At 46.1% G+C, this 24,616-nt stretch overlaps 1 protein-coding gene across 8 annotated transcripts in view; it reads right to left on the bottom strand.

Moving 5' to 3' along the window:
* Window positions 1-24,616, bottom strand: part of Dapk1 (death associated protein kinase 1) — a 161,469-nt gene that overhangs the window by 30,237 nt on the left and 106,616 nt on the right. For all 8 annotated transcript variants that reach the window (XM_030247400.1, NM_029653.3, NM_001285917.1 and 5 more), the window contains 14 exons: window positions 16,139-16,277; window positions 14,812-14,941; window positions 14,605-14,653; window positions 14,492-14,518; window positions 13,193-13,345; window positions 12,799-12,844; window positions 11,092-11,181; window positions 9,843-9,935; window positions 7,539-7,658; window positions 7,041-7,139; window positions 6,295-6,393; window positions 4,429-4,527; window positions 3,381-3,578; window positions 1,933-2,130 (listed from right to left, as the gene is read on the bottom strand). In XM_030247400.1, the coding sequence (XP_030103260.1) occupies window positions 1,933-2,130; window positions 3,381-3,578; window positions 4,429-4,527; window positions 6,295-6,393; window positions 7,041-7,139; window positions 7,539-7,658; window positions 9,843-9,935; window positions 11,092-11,181; window positions 12,799-12,844; window positions 13,193-13,345; window positions 14,492-14,518; window positions 14,605-14,653; window positions 14,812-14,941; window positions 16,139-16,277 (1,540 nt within the window). The remainder of the gene's footprint in view (window positions 1-1,932; window positions 2,131-3,380; window positions 3,579-4,428; window positions 4,528-6,294; window positions 6,394-7,040; window positions 7,140-7,538; window positions 7,659-9,842; window positions 9,936-11,091; window positions 11,182-12,798; window positions 12,845-13,192; window positions 13,346-14,491; window positions 14,519-14,604; window positions 14,654-14,811; window positions 14,942-16,138; window positions 16,278-24,616) is intronic.

Genomic DNA, 24,616 nt, shown 5'->3' with positions numbered 1-24,616 from the left:
GTTTGTCCACTTCTGTGGTGCTGTGACTAGGTCCATGGGCTGGATACATGCATCCAGAGTCCCACTGAACCACATCTCAGCCCACACCAGTAGTTTGCAAACCTAGAAACAGGCTTGTCTTGCTGGATGTTTATTTGTGTTAGAGAAAAGCTCTCATCCTGTAGCCCAGGTTTACCTCAAATGAATAATCCTGCCTACACATCACGGGTGTTGGCAGTACAGGTGTGAGCCACCATGCCAACAAAGCTGGACTTCTCAATGAACGTATTTAACAATGTGCCTTTAGACACACGCTAAGACATGTTTTGCTTTGTCTTATCTTTTCTGGATAGTGGGAATTGAACTCAAGGCCTTCCTTGGGCATGGAAAGAAATCAGCTGGTGTAGCCCAAATGCTGCGTGCAGGCTGCCCACTGTGCCTCCAGAGCGAGATCTGAAGGTGGATTAATGAGCACCCATTCGTTGAGGCCACTTTTAAGCCACTGAGGGAATCCTACCTCCTCTTAAGCCACGTACATAATTATCTTGGCGTGGTTCGATAAGGATAAATCAAGACAGCAAGAAGCAGCTACAGCTCAGAGTCAGGGTGTCTCTCTCCTTCATAGGGGCCCAGAGTCTGAGGACTACCAATTTCAGTGTCCACCACAATTAACCATCCAATATGCAGGAGGCCTAGCAAGACAGCTCTCCAGATCTTTCATATGTTAACTATTTTACCTCAAACAAATCATCATAAAACCGTACAGCACCATATACACCATCTATAAACGGATATTCCCCACAGTTAGATAGAACCCCTCTCAGTGTCCTTTTGAACGTGACCTTAAGAAGAGTGTGCCCGCCTTTCATGCAGTTACACACTGAAACTACACAAATATTTAACTCTTATTATTGTACCGAAAATCTGGACGGGATTCAGCGAAATGCAGGTGACAGTCTAGAAATCTGCACCAGGGCTTTTTAATGGGCTGAGAAAATACAATTTATTTTCATCTCTTTATTAATTATAAGGTGACAATATTCCCTTGGTTTTACCAAACTTGCTTGGTGTGCATTCATGCATACATACACAAACATGTTTAGAAACTTTTGCCCATAGACAGCTCAAAAGGGACAGGTAAGACAGCCTGTGCTCCAGAGATTCTTGGTTAAATTACAGGGTCAAGAGTATATACTAGAGCTGGTAAGATGGCTCAGCGGGTAAGAGCACTGACTGCTCTTCCAGAGGTCCTGAGTTCAAATCCCAGCAACCATATGGAGGCTCACAACCACCTGAAATGAGATCTGATGCCCTCTTCTGGTGTGTCCGAAGACAGCTACAGTGTACTTATTTATAATAATAAATAAATCTTTGGGCCAGAGTGGCAGGAACTGAGCAAGTGGAGTCAATCAGAGTGAGTGTGGGGTTGACAGGAGCCAGGAGAAGTTCTTAATTCAATTCCCAACAACCACATGAAGGCTCACAACCATCTGTACAGCTTCAGTGAACTCATATGCAGAGAATAAATAAAATTTTTTTTAAAAAAAGAGTATACACTGAAGACACTGTCCTTCAGAAGGAAGCTGACATTTGTACTGTGAGCTCTTGAAAACACAAGCACACAAGTATGTATGTGTGTACATCCCCAGGTGACCCTGAGCCCTGCATTTGCTAACACATGCATGTGCACACACTCACTCATTCTCCAAGCACCACAGTGGGAAGCCAGAATCTGCACAAAGTGCATGCCAATGTCTCTGTGTTCTAACGTCAGTGTAGGAGATTACTCAACAGGCACACAGCCCAAAATGTCACTGTCCTCTGGACATCCAGTGCATGCGAGTGGCAGTAACCCTCCCCTATGTTGGAATAATAATAAAACCATGGCAAGAACCCAACAAAAGTGTCTGGCCGGCTGGGTGGGAGCCTGGGGATCCTACCCTCTACATGTACCTTGTTTGAGATGTCCAGATTGCAGCTGGCTTCACAGAGGGCCACCACGATAGGTGCGCTTCCATCTTTGCAGGCCACGTGCAGGGGTGTGTTGCCATGCCTGTCCTGGAAATCCACAAAGGACCCATGGCCAAGGAGGGTCTTGATGACTTCCATCTGACAACGCCTCACAGCAAGATGAAGAGCGATGTGTCCATCCTGGAACCAAACCCAGGCTCATGAGCATGTCTGGCTTAGAGCCTCAGCCTAATCTCTCCCCTGTATAAGAATTAGCTGTAAACAGAATGGCTCCTACACCACCCAAGAACTTCAAATGTCATTGCCTGGACTGGAAAAGGGTGGGGGCTTTATCCATTCCGTTCCGTATAATTGAAGCCTGGGCTGACCACTGTTGAATCATTTAGGCTCAGGCAATGTATCAGACAGAAAGGCTATACTCCTCTGTATCAGAACTGATAAAATGGTATGCCAATTGCCAGCAAACAGATCTGAAAACACTTTCAAAACATTTGCCCAGTAACACTTGCTAAATTCGTAAGTAGAGAAAGAACTATCAGAAACGACAGAGAAAGCAAGGAGAAATAATTTCCCCAAGGACTTCTGAATGCTCAGAAAGAAGATGTAGATTGCTTAACCTCTGAACAACATAGAACCCAGCCTGAGAATTAACAGCACCCCAAAAACTTAGGGGATAGCAGTGCTAAGTTATTATTGTACGGGAGTTGGAAGGGAAGCCGGTTGCATACTGCTGTCTAAGGACCCAGGCCAGCAGAGCTTTCCACCAGACCTCTATTGTGTCTGTATGAGCTTCTCTACTCCGCATGCCTGACACTGGGGCTTGTGACTGTCTAACAGTAACATTAGCTCTACCTACCAGGTGCCAGGAGCAAATACCCAACCCATCCATGGCAAACAAAACATTGTCTCCAGAGAACCACACAGGGTTCCAAGACACCATTCTACAAAAGGTCGTTGCTACGTAAGCTACAGCATCTCCAGTCTAACTGTATATAGCACCATCACTGTGTTGGTTTAAGTTCAGATTCAAACAGATTGTGTTGGAATTGCTTAGGTAATTAGGGAACACCTGGTCGAGAAGTACAATTATAAAACAAATAATAGTGGTTTATTGTCTTTTTACAAAAGAGGAGGTGGCAAAATAAATGCCTGCTTCTACCTGTGTCTAAAACCGACATGGTCCCTGCTCTAAAACTAAACAGGTCAAAACACGGACCAAAGAGGCCTGTTCAATCAGAAACTTAGTTGCATGCTAAAAAGACTCTAAAAAACTCCAAAGAACACTTTTGGAACCAAAGAATGGAAGAATGATCAACAGAATACTTAGTTCATGTTTGTTATCTCAAGGAGACAAGTAGGCAAGTCTCATGGTCCCTCCAGCTCGACAGATCACTTCACAGAAAGAGCCAAGCATTTCCCCCATAAAGCACCTTGTCAGAAGCATTCAAGTCAGCTCCATGTTCAGCCAGACACTCCACAATGTCATGATAGCCCCTGGCAGACGCCGTCAGCAATGGGGTCTCTCCCTCCCGATTCTTGATATTCACGTTGCAGCCAACTTCACAAAGAGCTTTAGCCACGGAGTAATAGCCATGCCAGGCAGCACAGTGCAGGGGGGTTTCCTCTTCCTGGCCAAGGTCACGAGTGCAGGGGAAGAAAACGCAGACAAGAAAGTCAAGGCCATGGAAGCAGAGATTGCAGCCAGTGTGGCAAGAAATTAACCTGAGATAACTCCACCATCAGGATCCGATGCCTTTAAGTGGCAGACCCAGTCCCTTCCCTGGTCAGTCTGTGACCTCAACCAGAATGCTAAGTGAACTCTGTTTTCTCAATATATCACAGACCTCACTACTGGGGCCTCTGGACTGAGAACAGCTTTTGGCAAAATTGCCTTTGTCTGTCTGAAACTCTTCCTGGCCAGAAGCAGCCCTCTGAGCAAGAATTTTTCTAGCAGTTTCTGTGCTTTGATTCTGCCAGGTATGAGTCAGAAGAGCACACTGTGAGACAGCTATCTTGATGATCCTTCTGTAACTAGTCCAGGAAGAGTTGGCCTGAAGGCTCATGGGGACTGGGAAGTTGGCACCTCTGTCAGCATCATCAAACACACATCTGTCTTCAGGGTTCCAGAAGAGAGTAGTACTTATAAATGGAAATTCTAAACCCAAGACTGGGTAAGATGCAATCCCTGGTCCCACCACAGACAGCTTAAGCAAGCCGTGGAATTTTCCTGTGTGGGTTCCGTCATTTGTAGAGCAAGGGTGCTGATAACAGCGATACGCCTCACAGGGCTGTTCTGGGGATTAAACGGGTGAATGAAGGGAAGCTGGTTGCATATTGCTGTCTAAGGACCTGCGCTCTGCAATGGATGACAAGAAACCTAAGTGGAGAGGCCTTCCTTATGAGTCACCTGGGTCACCTGGCTGCTGTACAGGGAGGCCTGGGGACAAGGAACTGAGCACGTCTGTTCCCATGACCTACCTTGTCCTGGAAATCAGGATTAGAGCCAAAACTGCACAGTAGTTGAACCACATCTGCATGGCCATAGCGGGCTGCCACGTGAAGAGCTGTCTCTCCAGACTGCAAAAGAAATGGACCCATGATCTAAAGACCAGAATTCAAAACCACTTCTGAGATCAAGAGCACTGTCCCATGCCTTCCTTTGGTGGCACCTTCACACCTTCCCTCAAGCCATTTGCTCCCAAGAGACTAAGGGCAGGACAGGGGGTCAGGCAGCAACTAGGCAGCTGGTATGTAATCCTCGCACCTGGCTCATCTTGTTATGGAAAACAATGCAGTGAGAATATGTTCCCTTTACCATGAGGGCCATATCAACCTCATTACAGATGCTTCTAGCTGTTAGACTTCATCTATCCATCCATAGCGCTCTCTCTCTCTCTCTCCCTCTCCCTCCCTCCCTCCCTCCCTCCCTCTCTCTCTCTCTCTCTCTCTCTCTCTCTCTCTCTCTCTCTCTCTCTCTCTCTCTCTCTCTCCCCTCTCCACCTCCCTCCTTCTCTCTCTGTTTCTGTCAATCTCCCTCTCTCCCCATCTCTGTCTGCCATACCCTTTTAAGACCAGGTTTGGAGCCGGAGAGATGGCTCAGCGGTTAAGAGCACTGACTGATCTTCCAGAGGTCCTGAGTTCAAGTCCCAGCAACCACATGGTGGTTCACAACCACTGTAATGGGATCTGATGCCCTCTTCTGGTGTGTCAGAAGAGAGCAATGGTGTACTTATGGGCTGGAGAGATGGCTCAGAGGTTAAGAGCACTGACTGTTCTTCCAGAGGTCCTGAGTTCAAATCCCAGCAACCACATGGTGGCTCACAACCATCTGTAATGGGATGGGATGCCCTCTTCTGGTGTGTCTGAAGAGAGCAACAGTGTACTCATATACATTAAATAAATAAATAAATAAATAGACCAAGTTCATCATCCTGCAATTATTCAAATGCATAGTTTTAGTTATTAACAACTTCCTCCTTTCATTGCCTTATGTGTGCTCAGAAACGTGTTTCTTATACTCTCAGAGATGTTAAGGTCTTGCTCCCTCAACAAATCTCAGTAAAAACAATACAACTCCAGATCCTGTGTATCCACACATCCCAGGGTCAGGCTTCGCTAACCACAGAAAAGACATTTTACTGTCAACTGGCAGAAGAAAACTGTTGTGATGGGCTTATGTGCTGCTATCCAGATCTCAATTACCTCTCAAAGCCATGTATGAAAAGCTTGGTCCCCAGCCTAGGAATGGAAGAATCTTTTTTTTCTTTTAAAGATTTATTTATTTATTATATGTAAGTACACTATAGCTGTCATCAGACACCCCAGAAGAGGGCATCCGATCTCATTAAGGATGGTTGTTAGCCACCATGTGGTTGCTGGGATTTGAACTCAGGACCTTCAGAAGAGCAGTCAGTGCTCTTAACCACTGAGCCATCTCTCCAACCTGGAGGAATCTTTAGGCGGTGGGGGCCAGCGAAGTTAGGTTACAGTAATGGGCACCTTCTGGGTGTCTCTGTCTCTCTCCTTCCTGTTTGACATGAGGTGAACAGTGTTGTTCTACCACACAACCCTAAATACTTTGCTTCACCATGAGCCCACCAACAGGCAGAATCCAAGCACCTATGGTAGAAATTCTGATTTAAAAGCTGCACCAGGACATGGCCAAAAGAACAATACCAAAACCAAACAACAATTACAACACAAAACCTCCAACTTTAAATTCCCGTCTAGAGGACTTGGTTTTCAGTCTTATCCTTGGGTTTAGTTCTAGTGCTCCAGACAGACCAGCACTCCACTGCACCCCTAATCATTTCCTCTTGCTCCTCCTAAGAGGCATGGTCTTACCTTGTCTTTAACATCCAAAGGGCATTTGTTCTCATTGAGAAATTTCAAAGTATCCACATGGCCATGCCGAGAGGCCCAGTAGATGGCATTGGATCCTCCCTGCAAGGAAAATACGGTAGAGTCACATTTAGAACTATAATGGACCCGGATCAAGCTCCCCTTAGAACCACAGTGTTTTCCTTCTCATAGGGTGACAGACCCTAAGGGAGCCTCTTCCAAGAGGAAGAAAAGCCCACTTGGCTTCAAGGTTTTGATAATTAGCTCATGGTCATGACAGGGGATGCTCACCAGGGAGCAGAAGGGGGTTTTCTGTATTATCTTTACTTTTTTTGTAAATGTGTAAGTATTTCAATATAAAGTCAAAATGTTTTGTTTTTCTTTTTTTGAAGTCCTCATATTAACCTCAGTCTAGAATGCCTAAGAGTACCCTAGATATCTGTAGGAACTGATTCCAATTCAAGCCTTTATAAAGGTACAAAACAAACAAACATGAGTGTTCAAGACGCTTTTATAAAATGATGCAGCTTGCACAGAACGGGCGCCCTAAATCACCTGTGAATTAGCGTACAGGGGGTTAAGTGTGCACCCTTCCCGGAGCATTTCAGATGGCACTGGCCCTTTGTCCAGCTCACTTTTCATAGGAAATCATGAAACTCGTCATACTCTCCCACATACTGCCCTTACAATTGGGAAGACATTTGAGAAAACAGGAAATAAATTCGTTTTTAATGATATAGCATTATGACCTTATCCTGGACGTCAATCCTTGAGCCTCGTTTTATGAGTAACTGTAACATCTGGATGTTGCCACAGCCTGCGGCAATCAGTAATGGAGGTGTCCCATGCTGGAAGACAGAAAGAAAATATACTGTGTTTCAGTTTTGGGAGGATGTCCTCAGCCTGCTGTGTCCTCACCCTTCCCTGGATCTCCATGGGCACAAGGCTGTAGCATGTGGACAGAAAGGGAAGAAACTGCCAGAAGGACAAGAAGTCCCTCCTTTTCAGTTTATACCCAACGACAGAGCTGCTATTTGTAGGGGGAAAAGGAAAGCAGGAATTTCAAGGGTGTAGGAGCAACTGGGGTGTGAAGGAAGGTGCTCAATGCAAAATGTCCTTATTTGCAACTCAAACCACCTTAAGCAGAAAGGCCTTTCCCACAGAATGGAAGATCTATTTGCAAGGTATGGTTGGGGTCACAGTCTATGAAACAACAGGCCTGTACCCCTGGCAGAGGGGAGTCAGACCTTGTTGGGCTGGTTGACGTCATAGCTGGACAAGGAGCCCAGGAGATGCTGCAGGCCGGGTACGTTGTCATCATTGATGGCATGGATGATGGCTTTCATCACAAAGGAGTCTTCCTCATCCTGAGAAACACATGAGGATGAAAAGAGTTAGCACGCTGGCCAGGACGCTCATCAACATAGCGAGCTCCGGCTTGCCCGACATACGGGTATTCTAAGGAAAAAGGCCACTTAATCCCCAATCCGCATGGTCACAAAGGGAGCTTGGAGGTGAACCTGTACCCTTTCATGCTACCAATTGTTACCACTTAATGCTTAACCGGGCCTGATGTCATCCGCATTGAAACCAAGAACCAAAAGGACTGCTTTTTAAAGGTTCAGATGGCAAACGGGGTGCCGACTACTGACCCTCTGTTTAATCTTAGGAATCTGTCAAAATACAGTGACCAGCATGCACTGTGGAGAGGATCCTCTGTGACATGAACTCTCCTTCTGGATAAGGAAGGAGAAAATCCACAGCACATTTGCTAGATTTTCCAGTTACAGATTTGTGTATTTTTCTTTTTATTTCTTCTTTTTTTTTCCTTTGACATGTGAATGTCTTCTTTCTCTAGGTCTAAAATAGGAAGGCAAAATTCTCTGAATGGTGAGTGTGTGTGTGTGTGTGTGTGTGTGTGTAGGTGTGTGTGTGTGTGTCCTAAAAGAAGAGACAATGGATATATTTCTAATCTCCAAGAAAACTTGGAATGATGAATAAGTTTGTTCTTTTTGTTGACTCATCATCATTTCTTACAAGATGCTTCCAAAACATGATACCTTACAACTAAGGAACTAGAAAAGTCCCCCCAAAATACAGAGGGACAGCTCCTGAAATGTCAACGCCTGTGAGAGCAGAACGGAAAAGCATTTCTTTGAATTCCTTCTAAATCCAAATTCCAGGAGGACTTTGGCAACACTGGCAAAGGACATCAGTGAACCAAGGCATAAGTTTGGTTTTCTTTCATAGTCCAGGCTAATGACTAGGGGCCACTGTGGTAGAAAAGTGGAATGAATCTTGGTGGAGGGAAAGAAGACAGACAGACTACAGCACCCCTAGTCAGCAGAAGAGAGGAGACTTTCTCTCCAAGGCTCCTACTCGAGCTTTTATTGTGACCAAGGGCTGTTAAGAATGCTGATTCATGAGCTTCAGTTACTTCCCATTACAGCATCCAACAGCATCCCACAGTCAGACCTACATTGCCATTTTCCCCTGGCTCCCTTAACAACCTCACACCCTTCCAAAGGGGAATTCTTCCTTCCCATCTCTTCATAAGTTCCTTTTCTTTAGCTTTCCTTCGTGCGTGCATGTGTGTGTGTGTGTGTGTGTGTGTGTGTGTGTGTGTGTGTGTGTGTGTGTGTGTGTGTATGTGTATACTCATGGACATATCTTCTTCCTCCTTTTACTCTACAGTTGTAGACTAGAGCTGTAACACTATTACAGAGAGTAGCTTCAGGAGAAAAGAAGAGCCAGTGTCTGCTGTCATGTGATCCCTGCCCTAGGAGTTCCTAGCTCTACCCAGGAAATACCGACTATTAGGTTACAGGCCAGGGTGGTTCCCACAGAACCACTGTGTCTGCTTTTCCCGGAGTCTCCTTCACCTTCAGTGAACAAAGCCCTGTTTGTGACTGGCTGGGGAAAGTCTCGATGAAGGGAGAGGTGTCTAGCTGTATCTGAAGAGCTCATCAGTGATTGGGTTTCAGCTTGGACTTAGGGAAAACTGTGATGCCATTCCCAAGGGCTTTGGACAGTCAGGATGATGTCAATAAACTAAGTGTATATGGCCTTCTGGTCTACCATGAGACAGTAGCACTGTGCTTTCCTCGGTGTTGGTGGAGAAAGCGGGTGAGGGCTGTCTGTCCTTTCACATCACTTTGACTCTACAGCTTCCTAATGGTGGCAATCAGTGTTCTTATGTGCAGTCATGAGAATTAGTGGGAGCTCTTTCATCATCCACTGGTTACCCTCTTTTTAAGTGTGTGTGTGTGTGTGTGTGTGTGTGTGTGTGTGTGTGTGTGTACAAGTGCTTAGGGAAGGAGCAGTGTTAAAAACAGTAGGGATGGTGGCTGAGAGAATGCCAAGTAAAGCAAATCAAAATCCTCCAAGGAGGAAAGGCAGGACTGGGCACAGTGTTAGCCCATCTCGGAGTAAGGGTAAGTCTAACATCCCCGTGCTGTGGGACTTTCTGGGTTAATGCACAAACACAACAATGTAAACTCTAAACACAGTGCTGCTCAGAGAAGCTAGCCAAGGCAAACAGGAACGCTTACCAGAGTATCATCACTCCTGGCGACACTCATGTTACTTCTGGACAAAAATGACCTGGATAATCTTTGGCACAGTGATATCAAGCGAACAGATTGCTAAAAATAAAATAAACATATAAAGAGTCAAGGGGGAAAAGAGAACTTCTGAAGAAAGCATTAAGAGCGCGTTCACTGCCAACATTCCTCTTGGGGCGGGCACTCCACGGAAGTTCAGACTGTTTGATTAGGGAAGTGTTCTGAAGGTCGTGAGCTCAGATAGCAACACAGGAGACTCTTGTGCATTCACTGTGACCTGTGGAAGGGGTTGTCTTACATCCCATCTCTCTCTATGCCTTGTGTTTTAAACCCCAACAAAGCCCTTACAGGGTCCTCAGGAGTCCAGCATGGGACGTAAAGGCCTTGCTGTGAGCTCTCTGGGCCTAAGTCAGCTAAAGGAATATATGTGCCTATCAACATGCACAGATGGGACAGATAATTTAGTCTGAAGAACAATCCCCTTCATATCCTCAAAGGCTGAAGCAACAGGGGAATGAAGAAAGAGGAGGAAGAGAAATAAGTAGAAAGAGGGAAAAGAGAAAGAACGGGAAGAGAGACTGAGACCTAAGCTCTAAGCCTTGTTGAGAGTCTAGTCATAGCTTATTGGGTAAGAAACGGAGGTACACCATTGGACCAGCCAAGAGAGGAGGCAGTTGCTCGCTCTCTCTAGTTCGACATAATCTTGGGCACTGGAAACCACATCATCACCTTCTTTCTGATCCCTGAATTTTGATTGTTTCAAAGATACCTAAACCAGCATCCCACCAAAACAACAGGGAAGCCGCCATAGTGTAGGAGAGGCCACACTGCCAGGGCGCCTCCCTTAGCCCAGCACCCCCTGCAAGCCCTCAAGGAGCAAGGCAGATTTTTCATACAAGCTCCAGGCTGCTTACCAGGAAGAACGGGTTTATTTAGAGTGTGGTTTGTGATAGTTGAAAAAGTGTTCACTCTCACTTTATTGTATTGATTTAAAAATCTGCCTTGGGGGTGATCTGAGAAAAGAGCACGCAAAATGACATTTCAAAGAATAGGTTAAGTAACACTGAAATATGGTTTATGCTTGTCTTTGAAACTAAGTAACAACAGCACAGGGGATTACACAGTGGACTTTTTTATTATTAAATGAATATATTTCCTGATTCCCAGTGTTAGATGACATGGGCTCTGACAAGACCAGACAGAAAAAGCCAAATTCAATGTGTCCGCAGAGTCTTACTTTCCATTTTTTCCGAGCTGCAAACTTCTTGAATTTCTCCATGTTTACTGCTGAGGCTTTTCGACTAAGTGCTTGTTGGGTGTCTTTAGGCTAAAATTGAAAGTTCAAGAAAAGATAATGAAAGCTAGTTACAGAAATGTTTTAATACTCCTTATCACTCTGAAAGGCTTACACACTCCCTATTCTAAAATAGCACAAAGAGTGGGAAATAACATTCAAGATCCTGGAGCTAGGCTTCGATATAGCTCAGCAGGTAGAGAGTTTTCCTAGCATTCAGAAAGCTCTGGGATTAACCCCAGTACTACATAAGCCAAGCATGTTGGTGCATGCCTATCTGCACTCAAGAGGTAGAAGAATCAGAGGTTCAAGGTCATCCTTGGCTATAAACAAGATTGAAGCTAGACTGGCATACTTGGGACCATCTCAAGAAAAAAAAAAGGGGGGGGATCTAGATTCTGCCCCCTAACTCTCTCTCTCTTTTTTTTTTTTTTTGGTTTTTTCGAGACAGGGTTTCTCTGTGTAGTCCTGGCTGTCCTGGAACTCACTCTGTAGACCAGGCTGGCCTCGAACTCAGAAATCTGCCTGCCTCTGCCTCCCGAGTGCTGGGATTAAAGGTGTGCCCCACCATGCCTGGCCACTCCCTAACTCTTGATGGCTGAGTATTTTGTATAATACAGAGGAGTGCACATAGGACAGGAGGTGAGCTTGTACCCACACTCTTCTACAATGACAGTTTGAGAATGGCAAGATTCACTAAGCCAATTAAGTTGGGAAGGACTCTAGAGGTATGGTTCATTTGGCCCAAACTTACAGCACTCAAACACGTTCACCGTGTCTTGTTCAGTGGATACACTTGGGCACAGGCCTTACCCCAAGAGGGGGAAGTGGAATGGAAGCTTTCTGTAATGCCCACTGATGAGGCCCATAGTTTTGTTTTCAACTACTAGATGTCTTTATTATGGATTGGATCTTAAATGTTTCCAATGCTTCTTATGCCTTAGGCTGGGTGACCAGCTTGTGTAACTGCCAGGAGGGGGAGAGACTTTCCTAAAGGAGTCCTTAAGGAACCTACTAGAACCGTGGCCCCATCCTCCCACCATCTTGGCTGGCTCCCTTCCATCTACCATAATGAACTGCCTTGTTACAGGCCCCCAACAACAGTGACCACAGACTGAAAACTAAAATGGACCCAAAAATCAGCCTTTCCTTCTTCAACAGTCCTTCCTGTAATCTGCCACGATGACAGAAAGCTAACACACTCATCAACCTCAGCTCCTTTTATTTTAGGCTGAAGCAAATTCAGTTTTGTTAGCCAAAATACCAATAGGGCAGCAACATATAAGTGTCATGTGGCAGGCTCAAGTGCTCCAGCAAAAGGGCAGATCCCCCTGCAGTTGTGGGTAAGGTGAATGTGGTATCTACAGACCTTCAGATTTCTCAAAAGATTCTGAGATTTGAAACATCTGTGGGATGGGAAACAATTCAGTTTTCAAATGCCGCTTTTAGTATAATCCCACAGGCTACACAAAACATGTCTGATTTGACTTCTCCCTGCTCTTAACAGCTCATTGTTCTCCCTCTGCAATCATTAGGATATACTCCAGTATACCACTCTATCTTAAACCCATGGTACCAACAGACAGCTAACACTCCAGCACGACCCATCACTCAGAAATAATCAGAAATCCAACATAATAAGCAACTCACCTTGATCCAGGGGTGCTGCAAACTGTCCTGGATTGTCATCCTCTTCCTTTGGGGGGACAGAGGGGGAAGGGAAAAAAGATCTCATGAGATTGAAACAGTGCTCGGGTTATTTTCATGCTGGGTCAGCCTAACAAGCAGATACTCTGCAGAAGTGGGGCCCATGTTTAAAAAAAAAACCCAAAACACTAAGAGCAACGCTCCTGCTCCAGACTCCTCCCTGTGCAGGACCGAGTGGGCGGGCGGCAGGAAGGTCCTAGGTTCATTCTCTGAAGCACTTCCTTCCAGGCAGGCGGAACAGTAAGGGTCTGACAAGAAGCAGCCAGACACAGAACAGGTGCTGGTCTCTGGTCTTGGCCACATGAGGCTCTGCCTGACTGGCGGAGGGGACACTCACTTTGGATCCTTGACCAGCAGTCTTCTGATGAAATCTTTGGCAAGGGTACTGGTGTTCCGGAAGAATTCCTCCTCAAAGTCGTAGTTGACAGCGGACACATTCGCTAATGTTTCTTGCTTGGTGTCTCCAAGAAAAGGGGAGGCCCCACTTAGGCTGTTAAAAGACAAAGTGGCTCATTGACAGAACATTTAAACCTACTCGTGTAGAATCACTGCTGCTTCTGTGTCTATAAGGGGTCGGGGTGGGGGTAACAACACACAGGACTTAGTGTGGAATGAGTCACGTCAGAATCCAATCACACACCATGGAATACTGAACAGTTATGAACAAGAGTATCAAGTCCTTGCAGAGGAAACCTGTTGAGAGCTCATTTGAGGCTGGGGAGATGGTTCGGTTATCAAAGTACTGCTCTGCGGGAGCATGACAAACTGAATTCGAGCCTCTAGATCCCAAATCAAAAGCTGGGCACAGTGGTGAGTGACTGTAACTGGGGCCGCGGCCACTGGGCAGCGGGCAACTGGATTAAGTAGATACCTGCAGCTCAGCAGCTAGCCAATGTAGCCAAATTGATGAAGAAACCCTAATCCATAAAGAAGCCCTATCTCAGAGCTGGCAAGGTGGCTCAGTGGTTAAGAGCACTGACTGCTCTTCCAGAAAGAACAAGGGTTCGATTGCCAGCAACCACATGGTCGTTCACAACCATCTGTAACTTCAGCTCAAGGAATCCAACCTTCTGAACGCCAGGGCACCAGGATATATATGATGTACATATATACATGCAAGCAAAAGACTCATACACATAAAATAAACCTTATCTCAAAAAATAAAAATAAAAAAGAAACCCTATCTCAAAAGCATAAAAGTAAAACTGGAGTGTAAAGTGATCATGCATACCTATGCACCCTCACGGACAAGTACAAACACACTAGTGCATGCACGCTCACTCACACGTGTGCGCACACACACACACACACACACACACACACACACACTAATAAGCACTTACACACAAACACACCACCATATACAGTCATTTGAACCAAGAATAGTTTAAAATGAAACTCTTCTATTTTCTCAGCAATGGACACATAAGATTTCTCACCATGATTATGCTACAATTACTGGCAATTCATTTTGATTGAGGAAAGCCAAACCTAATTAGCATAAAATGGATATGTTCTAAGCATGCAGGATTTAATGTTTAATGGGAACATGCACAAGCTGAAGGAGCCAACATGATCTATCTGGTCAGTCTCAGGGAGAAGCGAAGAATGCATGCATGATGGACTTGATACTTACAGGATATAGGTTATTACCCCGATGCTCCTGCACACAGAAATAAAGACAAAGCCATGTTAGAAAATTAGTCAGATAGGTCAGAAAGAAAACAACACCAAGGGCGTGCTCCTTACCACATATCTGCCTCAAGACCCAGGGGCTCATAGTTGACTATCTCCGGAGCTGAGAGAAAACAAACACTCGTTAGCTTGGAAAGGTAGAGGCCAACAGTTTATCATGACGAACAGAAACAGGGACAGGGAGTGATCTTAGAGCCAGGGAGATCCAGCCAGTGGACTGTGGATGAGACACAAGGGAGCCCAAGGGCAGAGGAGATTTACCCACAAACTCTGGTGTCCCAAATATGTTTTTGAATTCATTTCCAAAGTCAATTTTATGGGCCAAGCCAAAGTCTATGATCTTGATCCGAGGTTTGGGCACATTTCTATCCAGAAGCATTATGTTTTCCGGCTACAAGAGAGAGAGAAAGAGAAGTAAAAGGTGACAGAAGGGTCCTTCTTCACTCAAGAACAAACAAACAAAAACCAAGCAACCAAACAACAACAAACAAACAAGCAAAAGCCAGAGAGCAGGTAGATGAAAAAGCAGTGGGGAGAACAGGATTTTGGCTCAGGGGCTCCAGGAGGCAGATCCGAGGCAAGAATTTGAGACCAGAAAGCACTTGGTAAGGAAGGGGAGCAAAAGGCAGGTCTGGGATGTCTGTTCCACTTAGGTAGGGTGATAGGAGCACAGCCCGTCTTGACAGCTTGCATTCCCAAGAAGCACGGGCAAGTCGAGGCTGCGCTTGTCATCTCCTGCACCTTGGTGCTGGCAGCTGCCCAGCGGACACTTATTTGTGGGCATTGCCAGCTCCCCGGTCAGAAACAAGACATCAAACAGACGGGAACTGGCAGAAATCCACCTTATGGTGCGAGTTGGTGAATACTGGGGGACACAGACATGGGTCTGATGGCTCTGCTACAGGCAAAAGACAAGACAGTCCGGTCCTCTGCAGCCCTGTTCTAGCTCAATGGCCTGCACCAACCTGTGTCTCGGCTCCTGTCAATCTAACACTGTGGTTTTCTGTTGTCCCTGTGTTATCTTCCTTTCCCAAAAAGAGTATGCTCCATGACTGCTGGAAATGGGGTTTACACATTTTTAATCCCCCAATACAGTCTTGCCTCCAACCACACCAAGACCCTACTACACCTAGCCAAGATCATGGTTGGATCTGCCTGGTAGTAAAAAGAAAAATCAGGCCCCCAGGCTTGTATCAAATGGAGAAACACTCAAGATACTTGCCATCCAAAGTCCACAGCCACAGAAGAATGAAAGCTGTCCAGCTACCAGCCAAAAATGGACCACTGTCCAAGAGCAGGCATTGCTTAAGGGCCTGTTGAGTAAGCCCCTTTGACTCCTTACCAGGGATTCCCGACTGTGACCGACTGTGACCATTGATTTTAAGCTTCTACGCCACAAAACAGAGGTTGGGCATTCTAACTATAGGAAGACATTCTATGCTAATGATTTACAATAATTTACTTTTTTAATAAACTTAGTGATTGAATGAATAATTCCTATTGTTAAAACACATGAAGAAAATGCCAGGTGCCTCAGTTTCTCTTGGCCAACAAGCCACAAAAGCCATGCCTGGCATAAGCTTATTACCTTCAGGTCAAAGTGAGCGATCTGCAGTGAGTGCAGGTAGTAAACGCCGCTGAGAATCTGCTTAAGGAATTCCGTTGCCTCCTCTTCAGTCAGAGATTCCTTCTCAGCCAGGAAGTCAAACAGCTCACCTCCTGCAACACTGAGAGTCAGGAGCCAGGGTTAACAGGGGGGAATCCTCCTCCATTATCTCCTAGGTGACAGACAACTTACAGACAAGATTTCAGGACGCTGTGCTGAAACCACTCCTGGCCCTTTCCCAGTGTGCTACATTCACAAACGAGGGGACAGAGCAAAGAGAGGCTTTGGGGGGTTAAAAAGAAATCGGGGATCTTGACATTCCATGCGTGTTCACAACAAAGGTGTAGGCCTCTCTTATTTTTGAGACACAATCTCTGAGCCCAGGGCTCCTCATTTTGGCTAGACTGGCTGGTCAGCCATCTGTGGGACCTGTCTCTATTCCACAGCATAGGGTGTCACACAAGCCAGCAGCCACACATACTTGTGTCCTCGTGCTTACTCAGCAAACACTACCACTAAGCCACTTAGAATTTTTAACTCTTGGTGCTAGGAAGCAATACCCCAACTTCCTAATCTGTATTTCAACTGACTTTAAATTGGTTTTTAACATGGTGTCATAAGGATTTTCTTGGGCTTAGTATTTGTTTATGAGCAAATATGTACACACTTATAAAAGCAATTTTAAAAACACATTTCCTAATGAATTTAAGAAATATCTTAGTTGCTATGAATGAACTTATGCAAGACCGCAATGTACATGGCCAGTGGAGGATTTAGTAAGTCTTGCCCCACTGCCAGACAGTAAGCATACTGAGGACAGCGGTCAGAACCCAGAGCTGTCAGTGACTCTGGGACACTCAGCGCCTCCAGCAGGGTACCAGGCTCACAGTAACAACTCAAAACTTTTCCATCCAGTGAAGAGAATAAATTCTTCTAACGCTCCACATGTTAACCAATGGCAAATTGCAGGGAGCATTTAATAAAGTAATCTTTATCAGGTTCAACCATCCACAACATTGCAATTACGTGTGATTATACACATAACTGCTATATTCTTTATTGTTCAGCAAGACAACTCCATAAACATCCTAGCTACTGAGTCTAAACCCATTCAGTGTAAGCATGCTAATGCTAATGCGCTCTCTCTCTCTCTCTCTCTCTCTCTCTCTCTCTCTCACTGGAAGCTGGCTGCTTGAGCTCAGGCTCCACAGATCTCAGAACTGGGGGCACCTTGCTAATACAGATTCTGGGTCTTTCCAATGTGCTGCATGAAGGTTTCCAAGAATTCAGGGTAAAAACCTGAACACTTTCAACAAGCATTCCAAACACCGAGAGCTGCTTCTTCAGGGGTTTATCCTAGGGTCCTTCAGCAAGCCTCACTCATTCACTGGAGGGCTGGTGATAAGGCCTGGGACTCCAGAGGACAGCAAGAGCCAACACAGAGTGTGAACCTCGTCAGTGAGGTACCCGACTCTCCCCGCTGCCCTACCAGACCAGCTCTGGGAATTACGTTCGTGGCTCTGCAATGCCCTGGACCATTGTCCTCCACTGTTCCCCAAGAGAGTGTGATGCCTTTGTAGTATTGCATCAAAGCAAGAGAAGGAATCGTTCAAGTACAGGGAGGAGGGAAATATAGGGAAAACAAGAAATGGCGAAGGACCTCATGTGAAGGGATGGATGGATCGGTGTTTCTGCTCCTCTGGCCTTTCTATGCTCTCTGGGTCGCCCCTCTCCATCCAGACGCCATCCACACTGAGCACATCCAGATTCAGGGTATCCAAGGTAGATTCCTTCTTAGAAATAAACCTTAAGATCTATTTATTTTATTCTGGGTATAAGTGTTGTGCCTGCATGTATGTATGTGCAGCACATGCAGGTCTGTTATCCATGGAGGCCAGAATAGAGTATATAATCTCCTACAACCGGCGTCACAGACACTGAGCGGCCACTGAGTGGATGCTGAGAACTGAACCCTGGTCCTAGAGCAGAGCAGCTAGTCCTCTTACTCCCTGAATCTGAATTTTCTCTCAGCTAGCCCTGCATCCTGAAGATCTCTCTTCTCTCTGGGCTTCACATTCCCATCAGTTGGGAGTCACAGAATAATTCCTTGAGGGTTTGGGGTTAAAGATGTTGGATGATTGTTAAATACTGCCCAAGTTTGAGACAAGGCAGAGTCCTGAACAATAAAGGAAGAAGGCTGTGTCCCCGCAGCACAGGATACAGGACGCCTGGTAGGTTCAGATCTGAAAGCTCTCTGCCCTCAGCTAGCCCACACCAGGGCTGGACTGCTTGCTAAGCCTCCCAGGAAGAAGGAAGGGACACAGGAGCAAACAGAAGGGGGGCTTTCCCTGATGGATATGGAGCTGTTCCCCCCTCCTCTCTCTGCCTCAACTGACACTGGTTATGCTTCCACACATCACCACACCTTTTCCTGCCCACGAGAAACACTGGCTGTGGTCTGGCTGCCCCTGTTGGTGTTTTGTCTTACTGCACCTACAGGGCTGGGTACAGCACACAGGCGGATAGGTTCTTATAGCAACTCTCTCAACCCTTCCTTCTTCCTGCTTGTCCCAGGTTGTGCCTGCTGCCCTGAGCTTTGGGCTCTGTCCTATTCAGTGGTTGTCTCTCCCCAGCAACCCCCTGCTCATCTTCTCTTTCTCTTCAGAGCCAAACCTCTGCCCACCCAGAGTTCTAGCCTCTGTGAGGCAGGATAATAAACATGGGTGATCCCTATTCAGACCCTGTAGCGTAGCTCAGCCTCGTGTAGACTCAGATTCTTTCCCTATACAACAAGGGGCCAACCACACTTTTTAATAGAGTTGTCCTGAGGTTCCTGAGCACATCTAGGCCCTGTAGGTTAGCAAATACTTACGTCTTTCTTCCTGCTTGACTTCTAACTAAAATTCCTCCCACAGCAACAGTAGTGTGCTGGAATATTTAACAATAGCTCTCTGGAGTTAGGGTGGGACAAAAGCTGTTCTAGAGTGGCCATTGCAAGCCACCCACACAGCACTGCGGGGTTGGAAATGTATACACAAATCAACCCCCTATCACGTGGGTGGTTGGCTCTGGCATGATGCTGGCCACTGTTGTCTTCTAAAGATGGCTAGACAGGATCCTACACTTTGCTGCTCTACACATAGATCCTGCCATCTTCCCTTCTTTACTTGTCGAGTGCAGCCCTATGGCTACTTCAGCTACAGGGACAACTCAGAGGTGACTATGTGCCAAGTCTAGGGTAGTCTTCATAGGTAATGGGGATCATCCTACCTGAGTCCCTTCTGTAGGACAATATATGTGATTAGACACAAAACACAAAGAGGTGCCCTAAGAGAGAGCCACAGAGGGGTTAAAGAGATGGCTCAGCAGTTAAGAGCAATGACTGCTCTTCCAAAGGTTATGAGTTCAATTCCCAGCAACCACATGGTGACTCACAACCATCTGTAATGGGATCTAATGCTCTCTTCTGGTGCATCTGAAGACAGTGATAGAGTCCTCACATACATACATACATACATACATACATACATACATACATACATACATACGTATATTAAATAAATGAATGAATGAATAAATAGATAAATAAATAAATCTTTTTTAAAATGTAGAAAAAGGAGGATGGAGAATGAGAGGGAGAGGGAGAGAGACAGAGACAGAGACAGAGACAGAGACAGAGACAGAGAAAGAGAAAGAGAAAGAGAAAGAGAAAGAGAAAGAGAAAGAGAAAGAGAAAGAGAAAGAGAATAAACTAGAGAGCCCCAAGGGAAGATCTCGGAGTTGGATCATCTCACCCAGGGGAGAGCAAGCAGACATCAGAGATTGTCCATGGATACATTCCAGAACTCGTGAGAAAACCCGAACAGCCATTTTAGACCAGGATAGCAGACACCCATGGGAGCCACTCATTCCTGTCCCTGAAGGGACTTACTGTCACCCTACTCAGAGGAGTTCAGTGGACAGTCTACTGGCCTGCCCCAACCCCAAAGCTCTTCTCTGTGCAGAATGCTCCTGAAATCAAGGCCATGCCTCTTTCCAGGAAGCCACCTAATCCAGCAGCTGATAAACTTGGGGCCTTGAAGCAGGGACTGTCACACTTCTTTAAAATTATATGTGAAATACTGCATGCTTTAGGCTGCATGGTCTATTTCAGCTGCTTAACTCGACCAGCACAATGTCAATGTGAAAGAGAAAAAAAAGGAGTAACGTGTGAATGATTATGTGTGGCTGTGTTCCAGTAAAACGTTATTAACAAAAGCAGGGGGCAATCTGAGTTTAGCTGCTGGACGGGAATTTGCCAAACCTTGGTATAATGACCAAGTCATCCCGGCACAACTTGGAATTGGTCTCCAAGATGACTTCCTCCTCCCCAGGGCAGTCCCTGCTTGGGGGAGGATTCCTGTTGACCTGCTGAAGCTGAGCTCAAGCCTGCAGAGCGACTTGCCTTGTCTGTCCGCATACCACTACCTCCTCCTTCCCAAGTCCAGTCCTTAAATGTAGATCCCACATTCCTCCCCTCAGCCGTTGCTCCCCAAGACCCCAACCTACACCCCACTAAGTTTGGGTGCCCTTAACTGGAACATCCACCATTTTGATTGAGCTCTGTCTCTTAGTCTGGTCACCACTTGCTTTCTTCTGTCTTTACGTGAAAGTAACTTAACGTCTGCAGCCTCCTGACCACAGAGAGCCAAGAATGACCAGACCCCTATAGTAAGGTCCCAAGAATAAATACAAGGTGGTACTCCATAACCACAGCTGATGGAAAGCAGGCCCCAGCTGGTCTAATTACCTCTGTCTATGATTCACCCAGGACATGGCTTTAAATCTCATGTTCTGTTGTACACAACATGGTCTATGTTGCAGCTTGTCTCAGAAGCCAACTGTCCCCCTGGAAAACAGACCACCCACCAGTGCTCCGGATGCCCTGTGCTTATCATCCGTCCTCCTACTTATACATCCATCCTTCGCCTCACTCATACGTACACACCCATCCATGCTCACCCCTGCTTCCATGCTCACCTTCCTTCACTGCTATGCTGCTAGCATCTTCCTTCACAACGATGCAGGAATAGTGGAAGATTTGGACATGCGCCTCCTGCTTCCTTCAGTCATTTTTCAAACTGATCAAAGCCAAATGACTTCAGCAAAGGTTTGGATATCCGATGCACACTGTTAACAGTGTGTCTATCCCTCCTATTTCAGAAGGTAGCGAGTGACTGGATGTTTGTTTGCTGTCTTCTCAGACAACACTTCCATACACAGATGACACTTCTACACACATGCTCAGTATCAGATCCTCCAAATAAGGCTAAGAAGGGAATTGGTGCAGCCCTTGGTACTTTAACTTTTTGTTCCAGATTTCATATTTTGTTTAAGAAGGAAGATTGATGGAAGGGGCGAGGAGCAATCTGCAGAGCAGATTTAGAGCAAGCTGAGCTTTCTTCATTAGGTCTTTGAGTCAGAGCTTTAAATTCCAATACTAACACACACACACACACACACACACACACACACACACACACAAAATTATGAAGCACAAGCTCACAGGCACTCTCTGTCTCCACCAAGTGATGGGAACAGAAGTTCTTTCTCGCCAGCAAAGCCTCCTGAAAGGATTCTTTACAGTACAGTTTTAAAAGCACCATGGGCTCCTGGGTAGCTACACAGTCAGTAGGTTGTAGGAAAATTCATTTTAAAATTCCTCCCAATTATTACTTTGCAAGATCCAGGTCTCTAAATTAAAAACACCTGAGAGTCCCTGACTTTTGGTAACACGTTTCCTAAATGTAACTAGATTCAACTCTGGAGTCGCTCTGGGCAGCCTACAGTGCTGAGGACTCTCAATGGCAGCCTAATTACCAGACTTGGCTCTTTTCAAGGCAGCTGCTGGATTCCCCGAGGATGGGGTGCATGTCCTCATCTGGTCCCACTGATGAGATGAGAGGACATCAACAAATCTGGAGACATGCTCTGCTATGAACAGGCCCTGGGGCACAGGTCTGGGAGTGGCCCGCCAGGGGCCTGAATGGTCCTTAGTACAAGAATGCCCAGTGTCAACTGTGGTCTCAGATGTGGGTGACTGGGCCCTAATTTTACTGTCTATAAATGAGGGGGTGAACAACTCAGTCCTGCAGTTCTCTTAACCTAATGATCAGGGACACGTTTAAATACAATTTTCTAGCACCTGCTTGACTAGGCCCCAGAATTGGCATTTAATGCGGTCTTTAAAATGACCTTGGCACACACTGAGGACATGCTTAAGATAAGGACATCTCAGCTCACGTTCGGCTCTGACATTTTAAGTTCGGCTCTGACATTTTAAGATTCTATGGACCTTCATGCATACGCACTCATGTGTACATACATGTGAGCACGGGCCCCATTCTAGCCAGGAGTGTGGCAGAAGGTGATGTGTTCTGTGTCACTTCAGCCATGGCCCTTAAAGCATCCTACACAAGCCCTGGCTCACTAGCTCTTGATATCCTGGAATACAATGTCTCTATGAGGGCCCAAGAGATGGCTCCTTGACAAAGGCAGTACCACCAAGACTGACTACCTGCATTCAATCCCGGAAACTGACATGGGAAAGGAGAAGTGACTCCAGAGGGTTGTCCTCTACGAGTCACTCTCCACGAGTGAGTGTATGCACGTATGCACTTGCACACCCACATAAATAAGGAAATAAATAAACGAATCTGATTTTTGAAAAAGAACCCGGTCTTCTACCATCCTGAATGAGGAATGTGGGCAATGGGGAAACCCACTCATTCCCGGCATACATGAGCGAATGAAAAGGCAGAATGATGACCTTCTCTCAGCTTTAAGACACAATGCTGGAAAAGCACCATGATTTATCAGCACCAGCAGGCTCCACCCATGTGAGCTGCCAAGAGGACGTAGAAGCTGTCCTATGTCCCAAGTCATAGCCTCAAGTCCCTCCAGCTCCCAGAAAGCCTCGCCAAGGCCTAACTAAGATGGCCATACACTCAAGCTCAAGGCCAAGCAACCAAGCATAGTCCATTTTATTTCTCTCTTCCTCTTTCAGTAAAAAGACTGCTTTCTCTCTACCCCTTGCACAGATCACTTGGACCGTAGGGCCTGAACAGTGCTTTCAGTTTAAAGACAGGTTGTACCGAGACACCTTTGGAGGAGGAAGCCTTCCTAGCTCCTGGGAGGTAGGACATCAGGCCTGCCGCGTGCTTCATGCTGCTCCACTCTGGCCAGCACATCAAATCCTGCAGGGCGTCTCAAGTAGGTGGTTGTCACACCTACAATGGACTGGCATAAACCACAGCCCTTTTCCCCCACGCCCACCCCCACCCCCACCCCCGGCTCAGAACACTTGCTCATTTTCTGATTCTCCGATTGCATTTCCATCTCTATAAAGGAGCAGGAGAAAGGACTCACGGCGAGAAAGGAATGGACGAAAGCTGGCATGAAAATACTCCCAAACAGATGAAGTAAGAGTTTGTTTAAAGCTTGCAGAGATGATGACAGAGGTCACCAGTTCAGCTGGAAACAGGCAAAAACTGCAAGGAGAACAATTCACAGTTCTTTAGACAATGGCCTGATATATCTGAGATTGGAGGGGCCTTAGGGGGTTACTGTGAAGTGAGTGGAACCTCAGGATTCTAGTCACTGCCATTAGGAGCTTTGGACTTGGGCTTTCCCAGGCTCATTTGCATTGAGCTAGGGAAGGAGTTGTCGGTAAGGGTTCCAAGTATCTATGTCAGGTGATGTTGAGAGCAAATTCAGATGAGAAAAAAGCAGAGTCAGGTAAGCTAGAAAGGAAGCCCGGGGTCCAAGTGACTCCCTGGATGTTTGGCTAGCAGGGTAGAGGGTGCGCTTAAAACTCAAAGCATGAGGCTGGGCCACCCTATCCATCAAGTCAAGAACTATATATGGTCTTAGGCAGTATATTTTAATAGAAAGGTACAGTTGGGAAATCATCAGAATTTTCATTATATTGGGAGTGTGACTCAGTATTAGGAATTAGAGTACTCTAGGCCCTGGTTCTGTTTCTCCAGCACAGAAGGGAGGAGGGAAGGAGAGAAGAGAGGAGGAAAATACACGTACAGGGCAATAAAGACTCCTCTCTTAAGAAATTTAGATGCAGAAATTCACACTGCAGTTTGCCTTAGGAAAGAGGACAATTTTGACTAGCAGGGTATCAGACAAGAAGCATACAAGGAAACATATCCCTCAGGATACCACATCGTACAGAGGTTATGTCACTACATGTGGACTGCAGGTATGTAGAGGGAGACTCATGGGCCCTTGGCACTCACGTCTGTATGGGCCCTTGGTACTATATAATGTTCCCTGGGGTGTGAACAAATATCTATTCACCAGCTGTGGTACAGGAGACAGAGCAAAGTCAAGATTCCAAGCAAGTCCAACTTAGTGAACCAATAAGTCTAATGGGCTTGTTTACAGGAGCACTGGCGACCAGGAAAGACC

This window comes from Mus musculus, chromosome 13 (genome assembly GCF_000001635.26).
Source record: "Mus musculus strain C57BL/6J chromosome 13, GRCm38.p6 C57BL/6J".
Lineage (NCBI taxonomy): Eukaryota > Metazoa > Chordata > Mammalia > Rodentia > Muridae > Mus > Mus musculus.
This window is presented reverse-complemented; position numbering and strand designations above follow the sequence as displayed.